The sequence below is a fragment of the Hemitrygon akajei genome, unplaced genomic scaffold (genome assembly GCF_048418815.1).
Source record: "Hemitrygon akajei unplaced genomic scaffold, sHemAka1.3 Scf000038, whole genome shotgun sequence".
In the NCBI taxonomy this organism is placed as follows: Eukaryota; Metazoa; Chordata; class Chondrichthyes; order Myliobatiformes; family Dasyatidae; genus Hemitrygon; species Hemitrygon akajei.
In genome coordinates, this window is record NW_027331924.1 from 768,070 (window position 1) to 785,606 (window position 17,537).

Consider the following 17,537-nt stretch of genomic DNA (forward strand, 5'->3'; position numbering starts at 1 on the left):
GCGTGATTGGTGAAATCGGGAGGGGGGATGAGGTAATACGCTGAGAAGTTGATTGGTGAAGGCATTAGAAGAAAAAAATAGGGAGTGGAACACCAGAGGGAGGCAAGGAAATAACATGAGAGAGGAAAAAAGGAATGGGAAATGGTGAATGAGGGACATCACCGGAACTTTGAGAAATCGTTGCTCATGCCACCAGGTCGCAGTCTGTCCAAACGGGATATAAGGCGCTGGTTCTCCAGTGTAAGTGTGGCGTGATTATGACAGTGGGGGAGGCCATGGATTGACATATCAGAATGGGAATGGAAAGTGGAAATCAGGAAATCAGATCATCTTTTACTCGCTTAGCTATTCATAGTAACAGAATTTCTGAGCGGGGTGCCCAAACTTTTGCATGCCGCTGTAGGTAGGGAGAGACTGAACCATGGGGGATTGGGGATAAGACAGAGTCGGGGTATGCTATGTGTTCATTGGGGAGGAACAAGCTGAAACAATGGGTCTACCTGGACACGGGGGTTTAGGATTTTGCGGAGGAGGCAGAAACAGGAGCTTCGGGGTCCGGGAAGTATTGTCAAGTCAAGCTAAGTCACTTTTATTGTCATTTCAATCATAACTGCTGTGTACAGTACATAGTAAAAATGAGACGACGTTTTTCAGGACCATGGTGTTACTGTGTCATGTCACAAAAACTGGACTGAACTATGTAAAAAAACAACACAGAGAAAAAAGAAACAACTACACTAGACTACAGACCTACCCAGGACTGTATAAAGTGCAGGCATTACAATAAATAATAAACAGGACAGTAGTGCAAGGTGTCAGTCACCTATTGAGGAGTCTGATAGCTTGGGAGAAGAAACTGTTACATAGTCTGTTCTTGAAAGCCCGAAAGCTTTGGTGCCTTTTCCCAGACAGCAGGAGGGAGAAGAGTTTGTATGAGGGGTGCATACAAGGGGTCCTTCATAATTCTGTTTGCTTTGTGGATGCAGCGTGTAGTGTAAATGTCCGTGATGGCGGGAAGAGAGACCCCGATGATCTTCTCAGCTGACCTCACTATCCGCTGCAGGGTCTTGCGATCCGAGATGGTGCAATTTCCGAACCAGGCAGTGATGCCGCTGCTCAGGATGCTCTCAATACAACCCCTGTAGAATGTGATGAGGATGGGGGGTGGCAGATGGACTTTCCTCAGCCTTCGCAGAAAGTAGAGACGCTGCTGGGCTTTCTTTGCTATGGAGCTGATGTTCAGGGACCAGGTGAAATTCTCCGCCAGGTGAACACCAAGAAATTTGGTGCTCTTTACGATCTCTACCAAGGAGCCGTCGATGTTAAGCGGGGAGTGATCGCTCCGTGCCCTCCTGAAGTCAAAAACCATCTCTCTTGTTTTGTTCACATTCAGAGACAGGTTGTTGGCTCTGCACCAGTCCATTAGCCGCTGCACCTCCTCTCTGTAAGCTGACTCGTTGTTCTTGCTGATGAGACCCACCACGGTCGTGTCATCGGCGAACTTGATGATATGGTTCGAGCTGTGTGTTGCAGCACAGTCGTGGGTCAGCAGAGTGAACAGCAGTGGACTGAGCACGCAGCCCTGGGGAGCCCCCGTGCTCAGTGTGATGGTGTTGGAGATGCTGCCTCCCGATTCGGACTGACTGAGGTCTCCCAGTCAGGAAGTCTAGGATCCAGTTGCAGAGGGAGGTGTTCAGGCCCAGCAGGCTCAGCTACTCTATGAGGTTGGTGGTGGTGCTGGGAGATCCCCAGAGTCAAAATGGTTGGTGATGGTGTCGGAGACGATGTCCTGGTGTTCCTTACTGGTGTCCTGTTCGAGGGGTAAGTAAGAGGAGGTGTCTGAGAGTTGGCGATAGGCCTCAGCAAGGTAGGGGTCAGTCCGACAGCACCTCCGCTATCTGCGGGTTTGATGGTGAGGTTAGGATCAGTGCAGCGGGAGTGGAGAGTTCGACGTTCAGAAGGAGTGATGCTAGAATTACAAAACAGTCTGTCCTTTTATTTCTTCTACCAAAGTACACGACTATGCCGTCCCAGAAATTCAGTCCTTCATCCATTGATGTCTTCTGTAAATCTTTCTACAGGAAAGAAACAGCAATTTGTGTCCGGGAATTCTCAAACACAACACATCTCTGTCCGGATATTTAAGGGGAGACCAGATATTTCCATTGAAGCACCGATATATCAGTTGTTGATCCTTGGGGATGAAGTAGTTTCTCATCTCAGCCGGAAACGTGACTGAAATATTTTCGATGTCACTCAGTGAAATCCACTGGAACCGGGCGTTGAGAACACAAGTAACAGAAGTAAGGCTGTTTACAAGAAGGGGATGAGCGGTCTCCATTTTCTAAGGAAGCCGAGATCCTTGAATGTGTCAGGCAAGATGCTGGAGATGTTTTACCAGTCTGTTGTAGCGACTGCAGTTTTCTTTGCCGCTTTACGTTGGGGGAGCAGCATCGATGCAAAATAAACTCATCAGAAAGGTTGGAACCGTCCTTGGCCACAACCGGGGCTCTTTCGAGTGAGTGGTGGAGAGGAGTGGTGTCACTAAACAAATGGGCACCCATTAGGGACAATCGGGCGCATCCTCTCCATGAGCGACTGCACAGGCAGCGGAGCACCCTTTCGAACAGACTCACTCAGCACCGCTGTCACAAGGACCGTTACAGAAGCTCTTTCCTATCAGATGTAATAACCACATACAACAGTCCATCTGCTAACCGGCCACCCACAGCTCCAATCTCTTCATTAAATTTGCCGACAGCACCACATTGATTGGCCCAATCTCAAACAATAATGAGGTGGCCTGCAAGGAAGAAGTCATCTCCCTGACACAATGGTGTCGAGAAAACAACCTCTCCTTCAATGTCGGAAAATCAAGGGAGCTGGTTGTGGATTACAGGAGGAATGGAGACGGGCTAACCCCTATTGACAACAATGGATCTGGGGTTGAGAGGGTAAACAGCTTTAAGTTCCTCGGGATCCTCATCACTGAGGACCTCACGTGGTCTGTACACACAAGCTGTGCGGTGAAAAAGGCACAACAGCACCTCTTTCACCTCAGACCGTTGAGGAAGTTTGGTATGGGCCCCCCAGATCCTAAGGACTTTCTACAGGGCCACAACTGAGAGCATCATGACTGGCTGCATCACTGCCTGGTATGGGATCTTTACCTACTTTAATCGAAGGATTCTGCAGAGAGTGGTGCGGACAGCCCAGCGCATCTGTAGTTGTGAACTTCCCATGATTCAGGAAATTTTTAGAGACAGGTGTGTAAAAAGGGTCCGCAGGATCATGGGGCACCCGAGTCACGGTAATCATGATCTATTCCAGCTGCTACCATCGGGGCAACGCTACCGCAGCAGAAAATCCAGGATCAACAGGCTCCGGGACAGCTTCTTCCACCAGGAATCAGACTGCTTAACTCACGCTGATTTGAGTGCATTTCTATGTTACCTTGACTGTTCTGTTTATTATAAATTACTATGAAATACTACGATTGCACATTGCACATTTAGACGGAGGCATAACGTAAACAGTTTTACTCCACATGTATGGGAAGGATGTAAAAAATAAAGTCAATTCAATACATCTTTCTGCGACAGATCATAGTTCAATAGTCTCTGCAATATTGTTTCATACATTATTATTGCACATTGGTACAGTAATACTGTGTATGTTATTATTCTCTATTTTTAGTAAAGCCTTCACACTGCTAAGTGCGATTTTAAATATTGCTGCTGTAACGAAAGAATTTCCCACTCGGGATCAATAAAGTATTTTTTAATAATAATAATAATAATAATAATTATTATTATTATTATTATTATTATTATTATTATTATTCTCCAGCCCTATATCTCTTTCAGCGACTTCACCGCTCTTGACTTTACGCCTCCCCCTTTCCCGTTTTCACCTATCACCTCATGTCGCCCCACAATCTGACTCCCTCCCTTCCTTTCCAGTCCTGAAGAAGGGTCTCTGTCTGAAACGCCGACTGTTCACTCCTCTCCATAGTCGCCGCCTGCCCCCCTGAGTTCCTCCAGCATCTTGTCTGTGTTGCTTTGGGTTCCGGATCTGCAGATTCTCGCCTGACAAATCATTGCGCATGCGTGGTCGGGGCACCAATCCCGAGTATCGCGCATGCGCTGAGTAGCCCGGAGGCCGAAAACGACCGGACAAAGGTAAGAGCGGGTTCCGGGCGGGTTCTAATCCACCGGCGTCTGAAACGCGACCGAAGGACAATTACTGTGATTTCCAGCAACACTGGTGCTGCACCCCACGGCGGTCCTGGTCCTCTCCCTCTCTCTCAGCCCCATGATCCGTACCCGGCCCTAGATCCTGCGTACCGGCGCATGCGCATTCTCGGGCCTTTCGATGCGGCCAGGGAGGTCTCTCTCTCCCTCTCCCTCTCCCCCTCCCTCTCCCTCTCCCCCTCCCCCTCCCTCCCCCTCTTCCCCTCCCTCTCTTGTTTTACAGCGGTTGGCACCCAGCTTAATGGTGCATTACCGTCACCTTCTGCTCCGGAGTATGCGATGGACTCACATTCTAAATCCCTTCATCCAATCGGACACATACACATAACCTAACCTACAATTTATCCTCCCCATCCTAGTACCCTATTTCTGTTTATCCATCATATCCTATAAAAAACCCCTGTACCCCTTAAGAAAGCTAAAAATACCCTGACCTGTGTTCTCTCACCCATGCCCAGCAACCCTTTTAATGTGAATTCCTGCACTCCCAATTCCCTTAGATTAATTCTCATCACCTCTCTCTGTATCCCATACTTCCTGCAACTCAGAACTACATGCTCTACTGACTCCTCTTCCTGACATTCCTCACACGGTCCTGTCTGGTGTTTCCCTATCAATTTCAGTGTTTGGTTTAGTGCACAGTTCCCCTTAGCCTTAACCTAGTCCACACAATTTCATCTATTCTGTATCTACTTCCTACCCTAGTACCTGCAACACTTTTTTGTATTTGATATAAATGCCTCCCTTTCCCCTCCCTGTCCCATCTTTCTTGCCACATTTGGTTATTTTTCCCCCAGATTACACACTTAACATCTGCTTTACTAATACTAATGTGCATTTCTATATTTTCTTTCTTTACTGCCCTCTTTGCCAACTCATCCACCCTTTCATTGCCCTTCACCCCTAGGTGAGCTGGAACCCATAGAAATTTAACCTGACCTCCCTGATTTGCAACTCTTGTGACTGACTGAAGGACTTCATGAAGTACATCTTGCTGGCTGTTTGAGTGAGAAGACCTTAAACTTGCTAGTACTGAAGATGAATCTGAGCATATCAACGCTTTGACTAGTTTAGTTTTCTCCACCCAACGCAACACAACCAACACTGCCATCATCTCCACTGTACACACCGCTAACTTATCAGATGTTCTTCTGCTGATTGCAATTGCTTTTGCTGGTATTGCCACCCCAAACCTTGTCACTCCTGTCTCAGGTTCCTTAGCACCATCTGTATAGACCTGAGTATAATCACTATACATTTCCATCACATAACAGTTAAATGCACTTACCAAATCAGTTTTATACTTTCCTTTCCTTTTTACCTCTAACAAATGCCAGTCTATGTCAGGCCATACCAGCTTCCATGGAGCTACAACCAGATAAACTACTGAAGGACTTATCCTTAGATCAAACACTCCACATGATCTAACAATATCATACCCTACCCGACTAAAGTTTTCCCTCTGAAACCTCCCATTTTCCCAGGACTCCTGCAACACTCCTTTAGCAGGGTGGGAGTCATTGTGTCCCTGCAAATTAACCCAGTAGTTTGTCATCAATTGCATCCTTCTTAATTCCAAAGGCATTGTTCCCATTTCTACCTGCAGGGCTGATACTGGTGATGTTTTAAAAGCTCCACTGCACACTCTCAAAACCTGAGCCTGAATCACATCCAGTTTCCTTATAAGAGACCTAGCTGCTGATCCATATGCTACACTTCCATAATCCAACACAGATCTTACTAAAGCCACATACATTCTCTTTAATGCTGAATAACTTGCTCCCATTCCCTACCAGTCAAATATCTCATCACGTTTATTACTTTTTTACATTTCTCCTCAACTTTCCTGATATGGTCTGCCCATGTTAATCGTGAATCAAATATAACTCCCAGAAATTTAAATGATCCAACCCTTTCTAAATCAATCCCATACATCCTTAACTTCTTCCCTACTTCAATTCTTTTCCTAGTGGAAAATACAGTTTGAGTTTGTTCCACTGAAAATCTACATCCCCAATCATAACCCCACTCTACCACTTCATCAATTGCTCCTTGTAGTTTCCTGATTATATGCTCTGTGTTCCTGCCTCTTTTCCACAAGGCCCCAACATCCGCAAACAGTGACCTACCTATATCCACTGGTACCTTTGTGAAGACATCATTGATCATAATGATGAAAAGTAAGGGGCTAATCACACTACCCTGAGGTGTGCCATTTCCCACTATGTACTGTTTTGATAATTCTGATCCAATCCGAACTTGAATTTGTCTACCAAACAAAAAATCTTTAATCCAATTAAAAACTCTCCCTCCAACCCCCATCTTGTGCAGTTTAATTAATAATCCTTCCTTCCACATCATATCATAGGCTTTTTCAATTTTCATAGGCTACTGCTTCTATATTTGCCTGGGCCTTTCTTATTTCAGTCTCTAACCTTATCACTGAGTCCATGGAATTCCTTCCCTTCCTAAAACCACTCTGATAACTTGCCAGTATTCCTCTCTTCTCAAGATCATATGATAACCTTTCAGTTATCATCCTTTCCATTACCTTACATATATTTGATGTTAGTGCTATTGGCCTGTAGCTAGTGGGTTTTGACGGATCCTTGCCAGGTTTCCTTATTGGAATTACTACTGCTTCTTTCCATGCACTTGGCAATCTTCCCTCCTCCCACACTGTTGTAAAAATGCAGTAACTTCAAGAGCGCTCCTTCTCCTAGATTTTTTAGCATGAAGTAGCATATTAGATCTTTCCCTGGTCTCGATCTCTTTATTGCTCTCACCATTTCTGCCAAAGTAAATGGATCATCAATTATATCATATGTTTCTTCCCTCCTGTTTAACACCCCTGGGTATTGACTCATTGTTCTTTCCCTTCTCCTTCTCCCTTCTTCAGACAAATTTTCTGAACTATGTATCTTTACAAATGACTTGGCCATGATCTCAGCCTTTTCCCTGCTGGAAACTGCTGTTTCCTCCTCAGACATCATTACTGGATACTCCCAATCCTTTCTATCTCCCCGCATCCTCTTAATCATTCCCCATACCTCTCCCACAGGCGTTGTTCTTCCTATTTTGTTGCAAAAACTCCTCCAACTTGCCCTTTTAGCTTGACGTATAGTTCTTCTCACCACTGCCTGTGCCTTCTCATATTGAATCAAATGCTGCATATTATGGGTTCTTTTAACTAGCCTGATTGCTCTATTTCTGGTTTTTACAGCCTGACAACATTCCTCTGACTACCATGGCACTATTTTTCTATTCATCCTATTTTTACTCCTGGGTATAGATCCTTCTGCTGCCATAATAATTGCTGAAGTCACCTGACTGTTTAATTCATCTGTATCTTCAGAAATGTCAATCTTTGTCAATGCTTCTTCACTTAACTTCTGGAACTTACCCCAATCTGCTTTTCCAAACACCCACTTTGGGACTCCCCCACCTGGTCTTATTTCAACTCTTTCACCCACTGAACATAAAACTGGGTAGTGATCACTGCCTACTGTTGAAGCAGTCCAAACTCCCCAGTTACTGATGCCAGCCAAGACATTAGACACTAACATAATATCTAATACCGACTCAGTTCCTGTTGTTATGTTTATCCTTGTTCCTCTACCATCACTCATACATACCAAATCCCTTTCTTCCATCAAATCTTCAATTACCGTTCCATTTGAATCTGTAATCGGATGCCCCCATATTGTGCTGTGAGCATTGAAATCTGAACACCACACTACTTTGTGTCTATTTTGTCCTTGTATCCTTAGTAGGCTGTCCAAATCCAACCTTTTACATGGATTGTAGTAGTTAATTATAACCACTCCCTTCCCTCTCTCCCATATTTCCACCACTATGTATTCCTGATCGACTCCTTTTTCCAGTACTCTATATGGTGTACTTTGCTTGATTAACATAGCACAACCTCCTCCTCCCCCTAGATTTCTATCTTTCCTTATCATTGTATACCCATGTACCACAAAGTCTAAAACTGGTTTCAATCAAGTTTCCTGAATACACACTACATCCGGTTTTACAACCATTTCCTTAATAAATTCCTTCAATTCCTGGCCATTGGCCAGTAAACTCCTTGCATTCCATTGCAAAAGAATCACCATAATGAGTACTAACCAACCTATGACACTTCCTGGCTTGACTGATTAGTGAGGTTCTCCCTCACTTCTTCCCATGTCAGTCCTGCTAACCCTAAATGGTTTACTGCTGCTTTGACCACCAGCTGAATTTTGTCACTTTTTGACTTTACCTGCCGTACTAATAATGACTCCTGCAATGAATGTTACTACAGCTTTATTTTCCACATAAATCCTGTCATTTACTCTTCGCTGCATCTCTTGCATCCGAATTGCTCTCTGATCATTAGGAGCATTTTTCTGTTCTCTTGACATTCTTACAGCTTCTGCATAACGGATCTTTCTTTTCACTCTTATTTCTTGAATTTTATTCTCCCGTCTCATAACCTCACACCCACTATACGCCACATTATGAGCTCCTCCACAATTACAGCATTTTGGTTGCACTCCTGTTCCGCACTTTCCATATTCATGATCATCCCCACATCTAGCACATCTCCTCTGCCTTTTACAGTTTTTAGCTATGTGTCCAAACCTTTGACAATTATAGCATCTCAATGGCTTTGGCACATACACCCTTACTTGGTAACTCATGAAACCCAGGAAAACTTTCCTTGGCACTCTTTCTTCTTCAAATTCAATCAATACTGTTTCACTTTCCTTTTTCATTCCCTCCTTTGTTGTTTTCAGTCTTAGAACATTAATTACTTTCCCCCCTTTGATATTCCTCTTCAACTCCTCCATGTTTATACTCATTGGTACCCCGTGATCACTCTTTTACAACCGCCATTTCATGCTCCCACCCTCCCTGTATATTCCACCTTGCATTTTCCTATCTCTTTTTAGCTTGAGTGCTTTCTCAAGTTGTTCCTCATTCGCACATCTTACTAATAGATTGCCATCATTAAGAACTTTTGCAAATACTATTTCCCCTATCTTATTTGCCAGAGTTGTTGTTAGCACAAACGGGTTAATTTTCTTCATGTGTCCTTGCGCCTTCTCATTAAACCTAATTATGACAACACCTCCTCTCTGAACTTCTTCATCTTCCTCACTTTCAGAACTCTCTCCACTGTCATTTCTTATTCTTTTATTCCCTTTGTCTCGGTTTTCATCCATCCCCTCACTATCTCCTTATTCCCTTTATTTCTCCCTTCACAATAATCCATTTCTCCCCAGCTGCCTACCTCTGATCCCAAATCCCTGTCCCGCTCCTTCTCCACTCTTTCCCTCAGCCCCTCCTCTCACCTTGTCTGCCATTACCAGACCCAGGCAACCCCCTCCCAGCAATTCCCGCTCCTTCCCCACTCTCTTTCCCTCAACAAGTTCCAAACCACATTCACACATGCACCACCACCTTTCAAACTCTCAGCCCAGCCCACGACCAGCCCAACAATACCGGGAGGTTTCTCTTCGTGAGGGTTTCTGGGTAAGGAGGCAGCCATGGGTGGTAGTACCGGTGTTGTTCCGTACAGTCGAAGGAAGTGAGAGCGGATGTATCTCCCAAACATTGCCGAGCTCCACTATGTAAATCCGAGCATTATGAATCAGAATGAAAATATAATTCCCAGTTAAGCTCGGTTGAAGAGTTTACCCTCCAGTCAGTGAAAATGTCAATTAGTGCTGTATGGAAATAAAACCTTCCATCAGATTTAGTTCTCTCCGGGTTAATAACGATATGAAACAGCTTTGCCTCGATGACAAGTGACTTCTGGCTTTCACATCAAAAAGGTGCCGCACTCCAATGAGAATAACCACTGCCCTCCATTGGCCTTGCCATCGATGGGTTCATCACTGTCAATCAGCAGATGGGGGGCGATCCAAGTAATTGGTAAATCTCCAGGATCGTACATGCAGTAACAAGTGATCTTTGTAGTATTGTGGAACATGACCAGAACTTGAAATAATACCAAAGGACAGAGACAGATTGAGCCAAGTCACAGGTTGATTGAAGTCAGAAACAGCCCATTCTCATAAAGACAGGGATATAGTCAGATAATTTGATGGTCAGTCAGAATGTCTGATCCGTGCCTTGTTAGAAGATGAGTGCATATGGAAAAATAGAAATCTGCAATATAGTACAGGCCCTTCGGCCCACAGTGTTGTGACGTCCATGTAACCTATTCTAGAAACTGCCTCGTATTTCCCAACTGCATTGCACTCTGTCTATTCTAAGCTCCATGAAATTATTTGAGTCTCTCAAAAGACTGTATGGTATCTGCCTGTACTGTCATCGCTGGCTGTGTATTCCATACACCTGCTGCTCTCTGTGTGAGAAACCTACCTCTGACATCCCCATCGACCCTACTTCCAGGCACCTTAAAACAATGCCCCTTGTGTTTGCCAATTCAGCCCCAGGAAAAAGCGTCTGGCTGTCCACACGATCAATGCCTCTCATCATCTTATACACATCTATCAGGTCACCTCTCATCCTCCGTCACTCTAAAGTTCACTCAACCTATTCTCATAAGGCATGTTCTCCAATCCATGCAACATCCTTGTAAATCTCCTCTGCACTCTTTCTATAGTATCCACATCCTTCCTGTAATGAGGTAATAGAATGCTCTAAGTGGGGTATAAATCAGGTCTTATATAGCTGCAACATTACCTCACCACTCTTGGACTCAGTTCCATGGTTGATGAAGGCCTTCTTAACAACAATGTCAATCAGTGCTGCAGCTTTAAGTGTAAAATTGACATGGACCCCAAGATCTAGCTGATCCTCCACACTGCCAAGAGTCCTAACATAATATTACATTCTGTCTTCAAATCTGATGTACTGAAATAAACCACAGCACACCTATCTGGGCTGAACTCCATCTGCCAGTTCTGCATCCTATCGATGTCCTGCTGTAACCTCTGGAGAACTGTCCAGACTATTCACAACACCCTCAGCGTTTGTGTCATCAGCAAACTTACTGACCCACCCTTCTACTTCCTCATCAAGATCATTTATAAAGATCACAAAGAGAAGGAGTCTCAGAACACATCCCTGTGGAACACCACTGTTCACCGTCCTCCATGCAGAATACGAACCATCTACAGCCACCTTTTGGCTTCTGTGGGCAAGCCAATTCTGGATCCACAAAGCAAGGTCTACTTGGATCCTTGCGTCATTACTTTCTGAATGAGCCTTGCATGAGGGATCTTATTAAAAGTCTTACTGAAAGCCATGCACACTACATCCAATGCTCTACCTTCATCAGTGTGTTTTGTTACATCCTCAAAGAAATCAATCAGGTTCATAAGGCACGATCTACCCTAGACAGAGCCACGCTGACTATCCCACATCAGATGATGCTTCTCCAAATGCTCAGAAATGCTGCCTCTCAGGAGCTTCTCCAACAGCGTGCCGTCCTCTGAAGTAAGAACCACTGGTCTGTAATTTCTTGGCTTATCTGGCTTACCTGAAAAGAGAACAATGTCTCCTCATCCTCTGGTACTTTTCCCCTCCCTACTGATGGTGCAAAGATCATCACCAGACGTCCAGTATTTTCCTCCCTCACTTCCCATGGTATCCTGGGGTATATAACAAGATGAGTACCCCCAACTTGAGTTGAAATTGGTAAAATTGTGATGCCAGAGCTCTCATTCAGAGGAGAACATATAGAAACGTGTAAAATTATGAAAGGAGTAGATAAGATAGAGGTAGGAAAGTTGTTTCCACTGGTAGATGAGGCTAGAACTAGAGGACGTCACCTCAAGATTTGGGGGAAATTGGGATGGAGATGAGGAGGAACTGTTTTTCCCAGAGGGTGGTGAATCTGTGGATTTCTCTGCTCAATGAAGGAATAGAGGCTACCTCAGTAAATATATTTAAGACCAGGTTGGATAGATTTTGGCATAGTAGGGGAATTAATGGTTATGGGGAAAAGGCAGATAGGTGGAGATGTCCATCGCCAGATCAGCCATGGTCTTATTAAATGGCGGAGCAGGCTCGATGGGCCAGATGGGTGACTCCGGCTCCTATTTCTTATGTTCAAACCACAGACTATAATCTCTCCTGAAATACTGTCCTTCACCCATTGATGTCTTTTGCAAATATTTTTACAGGTTTGAAATGACAGAACAATTGTGCACGGGAATCTCAAACACAACAACACATCAGTTTTGCTGACTCTGGATATTTAAAGGAGTGACCAAATATTTTCTTTGCAACACCAACACATCTGTTGTCGATCCACGGAGATGAAGAATTATCTCATACCAACTTGTAATGTGTTCTGTCACTGAAATGAAGTTTTCTGTTGTAACTCAGTGAAATCCACTGGAACCGGGGTGCTGAGAACACATCAGCATTTGTTCACTGGAGATCAGTTCTTCAGCTGCTTTGATTGTACAAGGGATTCAAACATCTGACTTTCTGAATTGACAGAGAATTGATCGCAGTGGGATATCATTCTCCTTCTCTCAGTGTGGGAGGGGATTCACTCACAGCCTACCCACAGACATGCCAGTGAGTTCACCGTGGGGAGAGGCCATTCACCTGCTCTGTGTGAGGGAGGGGAACTACTCAGTCATCCACTCTGAAGATACATCAGCAAGTTCACACCTTAGTGATATGCTCCACCTGTTCTCTAAGTGGGAAGCAATTCATTCCATTGTCGATGCTGAAGATATCTCCTAAAGTTCACCAGTGAGAGGACATTGACCTGCTCAGATGGTGGGAAGACATTCACACACTCAACCAGACCACAGTGACACCAATGAATTCACACCGGGGAGAAGCCATTCCACTGCTCTGAATAGGGGAACGGGTTCACTCATCATCTCAACTGAATGAACAGCAGCGAGTTCACACTGAGAAGAGGTTGTTCACCTGCTCAGACTGTGGGAAGAGATTCACTCACTCGTCCACACTACATAGACACCAGCGAGTTCACACTGGGGAGAGGCCATTCAGCAGCTTAGACTGTGGGAAGAGATTCACTCACTCGTCCACACTACATAGACACCAGCGAGTTCACACTGGGGAGAGGCCATTCACCAGCTCAGACTGTGGGAAGGCATTCACTCAGTCAAATCACCAGCTGCAACATCAGTTAGTTCACACTAGGGAGATGCCATTCACAAGCTCAGACTGTGAGAAGGGATTCACTCAGTCATCTCAACTGAAGTCACATCAGCGAGTCCACACTGGGGAGAAGCCATTCACTTGCTCTGAATGTGGGAAAGGATTTGCTCGGTCATCTGAACTGAAGGTACATCAGCGAGTTCACACTGGGGAGAGGCCATTCACCTGCTCAGACTGTGGGAAGGGATTCACTCACTCGTCCAACCTACACAGACACCAGCGAGTTCACACTGGGGAGAAGCCATTTATCTGCTCTGAATGTGGGAAGGTATTTGCTCAGTCATCTGAACTGAAGTCCCATCAGCGAGTCCACACTGGGGAGAAGCCGTTCACTTGCTCAGAATGTGGGAAAGGATTCGTTCGGTCATCTGTACTGAAGTCACATCAGCGAGTTCACACTAGGGAGATGCCATTCACCTGCTCAGACTGTGGGAAGGGATTCACTCACTCGTCCAACCTACAGAGACATCAGCGAGTCCACACTGGGGAGAAGCCATTCACATGCTCTGAATGTGGGAAAGGATTCGCTCAGTCTTCTGAACTGAAGTCACATCAGCGAGTCCACACTGGGGAGAAGCCGTTCACCTGCTCAGAATGTGGGAAAGGATTTGCACGGTCATTTGAACTGAAGTTACATCAGCGAGTTCACACTAGTGAGAGGCCGTTCACCTGCTCTGACTGTGGGAAGGGATTCACTCACTCGTCCAACCTACACAGACACCAGCGAGTCCACACTGGGGAGAAGCCGTTCACATGCTCTGAATGTGGGAAACGATTCGCCCAGTCAGCTCAACTGAAGTTACATCAGCGAGTTCACACCGGGGAGAGGCCGTTCACTTGCTCTGAATGTGGGAAGGGATTTGCTCAGTCATCTGTACTGAAGGTACATCAGCGAGTCCATACTGGGGAGAAGCCGTTCACCTGCTCAGAATGTGGGAAAGGATTCATTCGTTCATCTCAACTCCTGAGACACCAGCAAATCCACACTGGGGAGAAACCATTCATCTGCTCAGAATGTGGGAAGGGATTCACCGATTCAGTTCATCTGAAAGAACATCAGTTTGTTCACACTGTGGAGAGGCCGTTCACCTGCTTAGACTGTGGGAAAGGATTCACTCGGCGTTTTAGTCTATTAACGCACCAGTTAGATCACAGTGAGGAGAAACCATTCACATGCTCTGAATGTGGGAAAGGATTCACTCAGTCATCTCAACTGAAGGAGCATCAGCGAATCCACACTGGGGAGAAGCCGTTCGTCTGCTCTGAATGTGGGAAGGGATTCACTCAGTCATCTCAACTGAAGTTACATCAGCGAGTTCACACTGGGGAGAGGCCATTCATCTGCTCTGAGTGTGGGAAAAGATTCAGTCGTTCATCCCAGCTCTTGAGACACCAGCGAATTCACACTGGGGAGAAGCCATTCATCTGCCCAGAATGTGGGAAGGGATTCACCGATTCAGCTCAGCTGAAAGAACATCAGCTTGTTCACACTGGGGAGAGGCCGTTCACCTGCTCTGAATGTGGGAAAGGATTCAGTCGTTCATCTCAGCTCTCGAGACATCAGCAAATTCACACTGGGGAGAAACCATTCTGAGGAAATGTGGATATATAAAAAATCATTTTGAACCCAAGTAACCTCTAGCTAAAAGAATAATTGGGACTGAACAGGAATTTTTGAACTAAAGTAAACTCTGTCTTCATCAGTTAGGAAAGTAAGCGGCTTATGCTGGTTTCCTTTTAATTGTCAGAGGGACATTGAGAATTTGATAATGTATATTGTACCCGTGTTTGAGTAAGGACTCATCGATAAGGACAGCAATGAACATCTGTCTGGAATGAAGTCAGGACCTTGCAAAGGGAATAGCTGATAAGGACTGGACTGTATATCCATCTATATTCAAGCCTTGAGTTAGTGCACTCTGTTATCTAAGACATTCAGTTTTGCACCAACAGACTTGGTGGGCATACCAGTTCTAGTAGCAGCTTGCAACAGTGATGTATGGGACTTACTATGTATGAATATACTGCTGTAACCTGACTGAGAGAGTCCACTTGTCAGATGGTTGGCAGCACTGACATGCCTTCCCTTTGATAACTGGGTCTCAAACTCTTGCAAGAGAATCCAATAAACTGTGATGCCGAGAGGAAACTGGTCTCCCAAGTTTAACATTGGGCGTCACGAACAGGATCCCAATACAGAGGGTGCGAAGCAGACAGACTGAGTAAGCGGCCGGACCACTCCGGGGACTGCGGAGACCGACCGGGCGCCCAACAGGTATTTCACCTTTTGTCGCTCCCCGTCAGTTCCTTTGGAGGCACGGTTCCTCGCCGAGGGCTGCTTGCATACCTTGACAGGATCGGGAAAGTATCTGTCGGAAGACTTGTAGAAAGTAGGCAAATTTTATTAATTGAGCAGGAGGCGGTACCGGATTAATTTCACTAACTGGGCAGGAGACAGACGTGCTGGGTAAATTTATCAATTCAGCAGGTGGTGCCTGCTGGGTGAATTTATCTGATTGTTAATCGAGCAGGAGGCTTTGTGCCGGGTAAATTACTTAGAGGGCATGGAGACGAGTGATACGAGTGGGCCGAGAGCAGCCCTACACAATGTGTGTGAGAGTTTTCCAGACACGGAAAAAGATTTGTGAATGTTGACCGCAGCGCTGAATAAAAAGATTGGGGAAAAAATGTGGCCACTGGGCGGGAGCCTGCGATATCACCTCTTGAGAACAAGCAGTAAATTTGATATGGAAGAAGAACTGTGGGAAGAAGTGGAAATTGTTGAAAAGGCAATGGAAGGATAAGGCAGATGCAAAGTGGAACAGTACATGATTAGGAAGTTGGAGGGATAATGCGTGTGACAAAGGGAGAGACGTTGCGAGACGCGAAAGGCAGAGTGTGAATGGGTGAATGGGCGCCGAAAGCGAGAGCAGGAAAAACAACGTCAGCAAACCAAGGCCGGCCTAGATAGGAGAGAAGGGCAGGAACGTCAGTCTAAAGTTCGAACTGACAGGGAAACAAGGGATCCCGAACCCATGTCTGGGATACCGATCCTGTTTGAGGACGGTGACCGTGATGAGGAGTGGGCACCCACTGTACTCCCCCCACCTTACCAGGGGCCGAGTGCACCCAGTGCTCCCGAACCCCAATCCTCCCAGTACTCAGATACGGTGACCACTCGGGTAAAGCAGCGGCAGCGGGGAAGGGGAGGCTCTCTATACCCTCAGATCCAGAAAGGGGAATCCAGAGGATTATTCCGAGACAGGGAGGGAAGAATCCACTAAACCCCAGAGTTAATGGCTCCACACAGACAATTGCCCACCCGAATGCTGCCTAATCCATGAGCAGCGTAGGAGGGACAGCTCTCAGTGATTCCTGTGTACGCACCCTGGAAGCCTCAAAAGATGACTGGAGAGGCTAAAGGAAAAGAGGGCAGTGTATTACTGGCCGAAGTTCCAGGTTTCCTTCGGTGACAGACAGGATTGGTGCTTCCCCATACCACCGTTAGGGTTTGCCCTGGGTTCAAGCTAAAGAGCGTGGGTTTCTTGCCTACACCCTGACGAAACAGGCCTCTAGCACCAAGGGAGGCTGGCAAGACTTGGCCAACTCCGATGCTGGAAGGAGTCAGAGGTGAAGACGGGACATCTTGTAAGACACTCTTAATATTGACCGAACCCAAGACGTTGTACCACATCTCCGGATAATTTCGGTCCATGAAGTCGGCCGCACCAAATTCACCCCCCTGTTTGGATCACAGTGAACGAAGGACAGACTCTCCCACCCTTCCGCATTACCCCCTCAAGCCCGAGGCAACGTTTTATGAGGATGGAAGGTCTCTGGTAATCCAGCGAGGAAACAATGTTCTGGCTATTCGATAATGACGGTCAGTGACGTAAGCCTCTTTCAAAACAGCTGTGCCCGTCCTGAAGGCTGAGCTGCTCACTCTGACTCGTGCCTGTATCCTAGCAACAGATTTAAATGAGAACTTTTACACAGACTCCCGTTATGCAAAGACTACGGAGCTTTGAGGGTTTCCTGACTTGTTTTGGCTACCCCATTTTAACCTACCTTTGCAAACAACTTACTCAGCACTCTACAGCTACCTTGAGTTCTGGCTAT

At 45.8% G+C, this 17,537-nt stretch overlaps 1 protein-coding gene across 1 annotated transcript; it reads left to right on the forward strand.

Moving 5' to 3' along the window:
• The first annotated feature begins 1,759 nt into the window (after nucleotides 1-1,759).
• On the forward strand, nucleotides 1,760-15,687 carry LOC140720196 (uncharacterized). The gene is made up of 2 exons (XM_073035081.1): nucleotides 1,760-1,821; nucleotides 13,296-15,687. The coding sequence occupies exons 1-2, from the start codon at nucleotides 1,760-1,762 to the stop codon at nucleotides 15,010-15,012; spliced, it is 1,779 nt and encodes a 592-aa protein (XP_072891182.1). The 3' UTR covers nucleotides 15,013-15,687.
• Nucleotides 15,688-17,537: the final 1,850 nt, after the last annotated feature.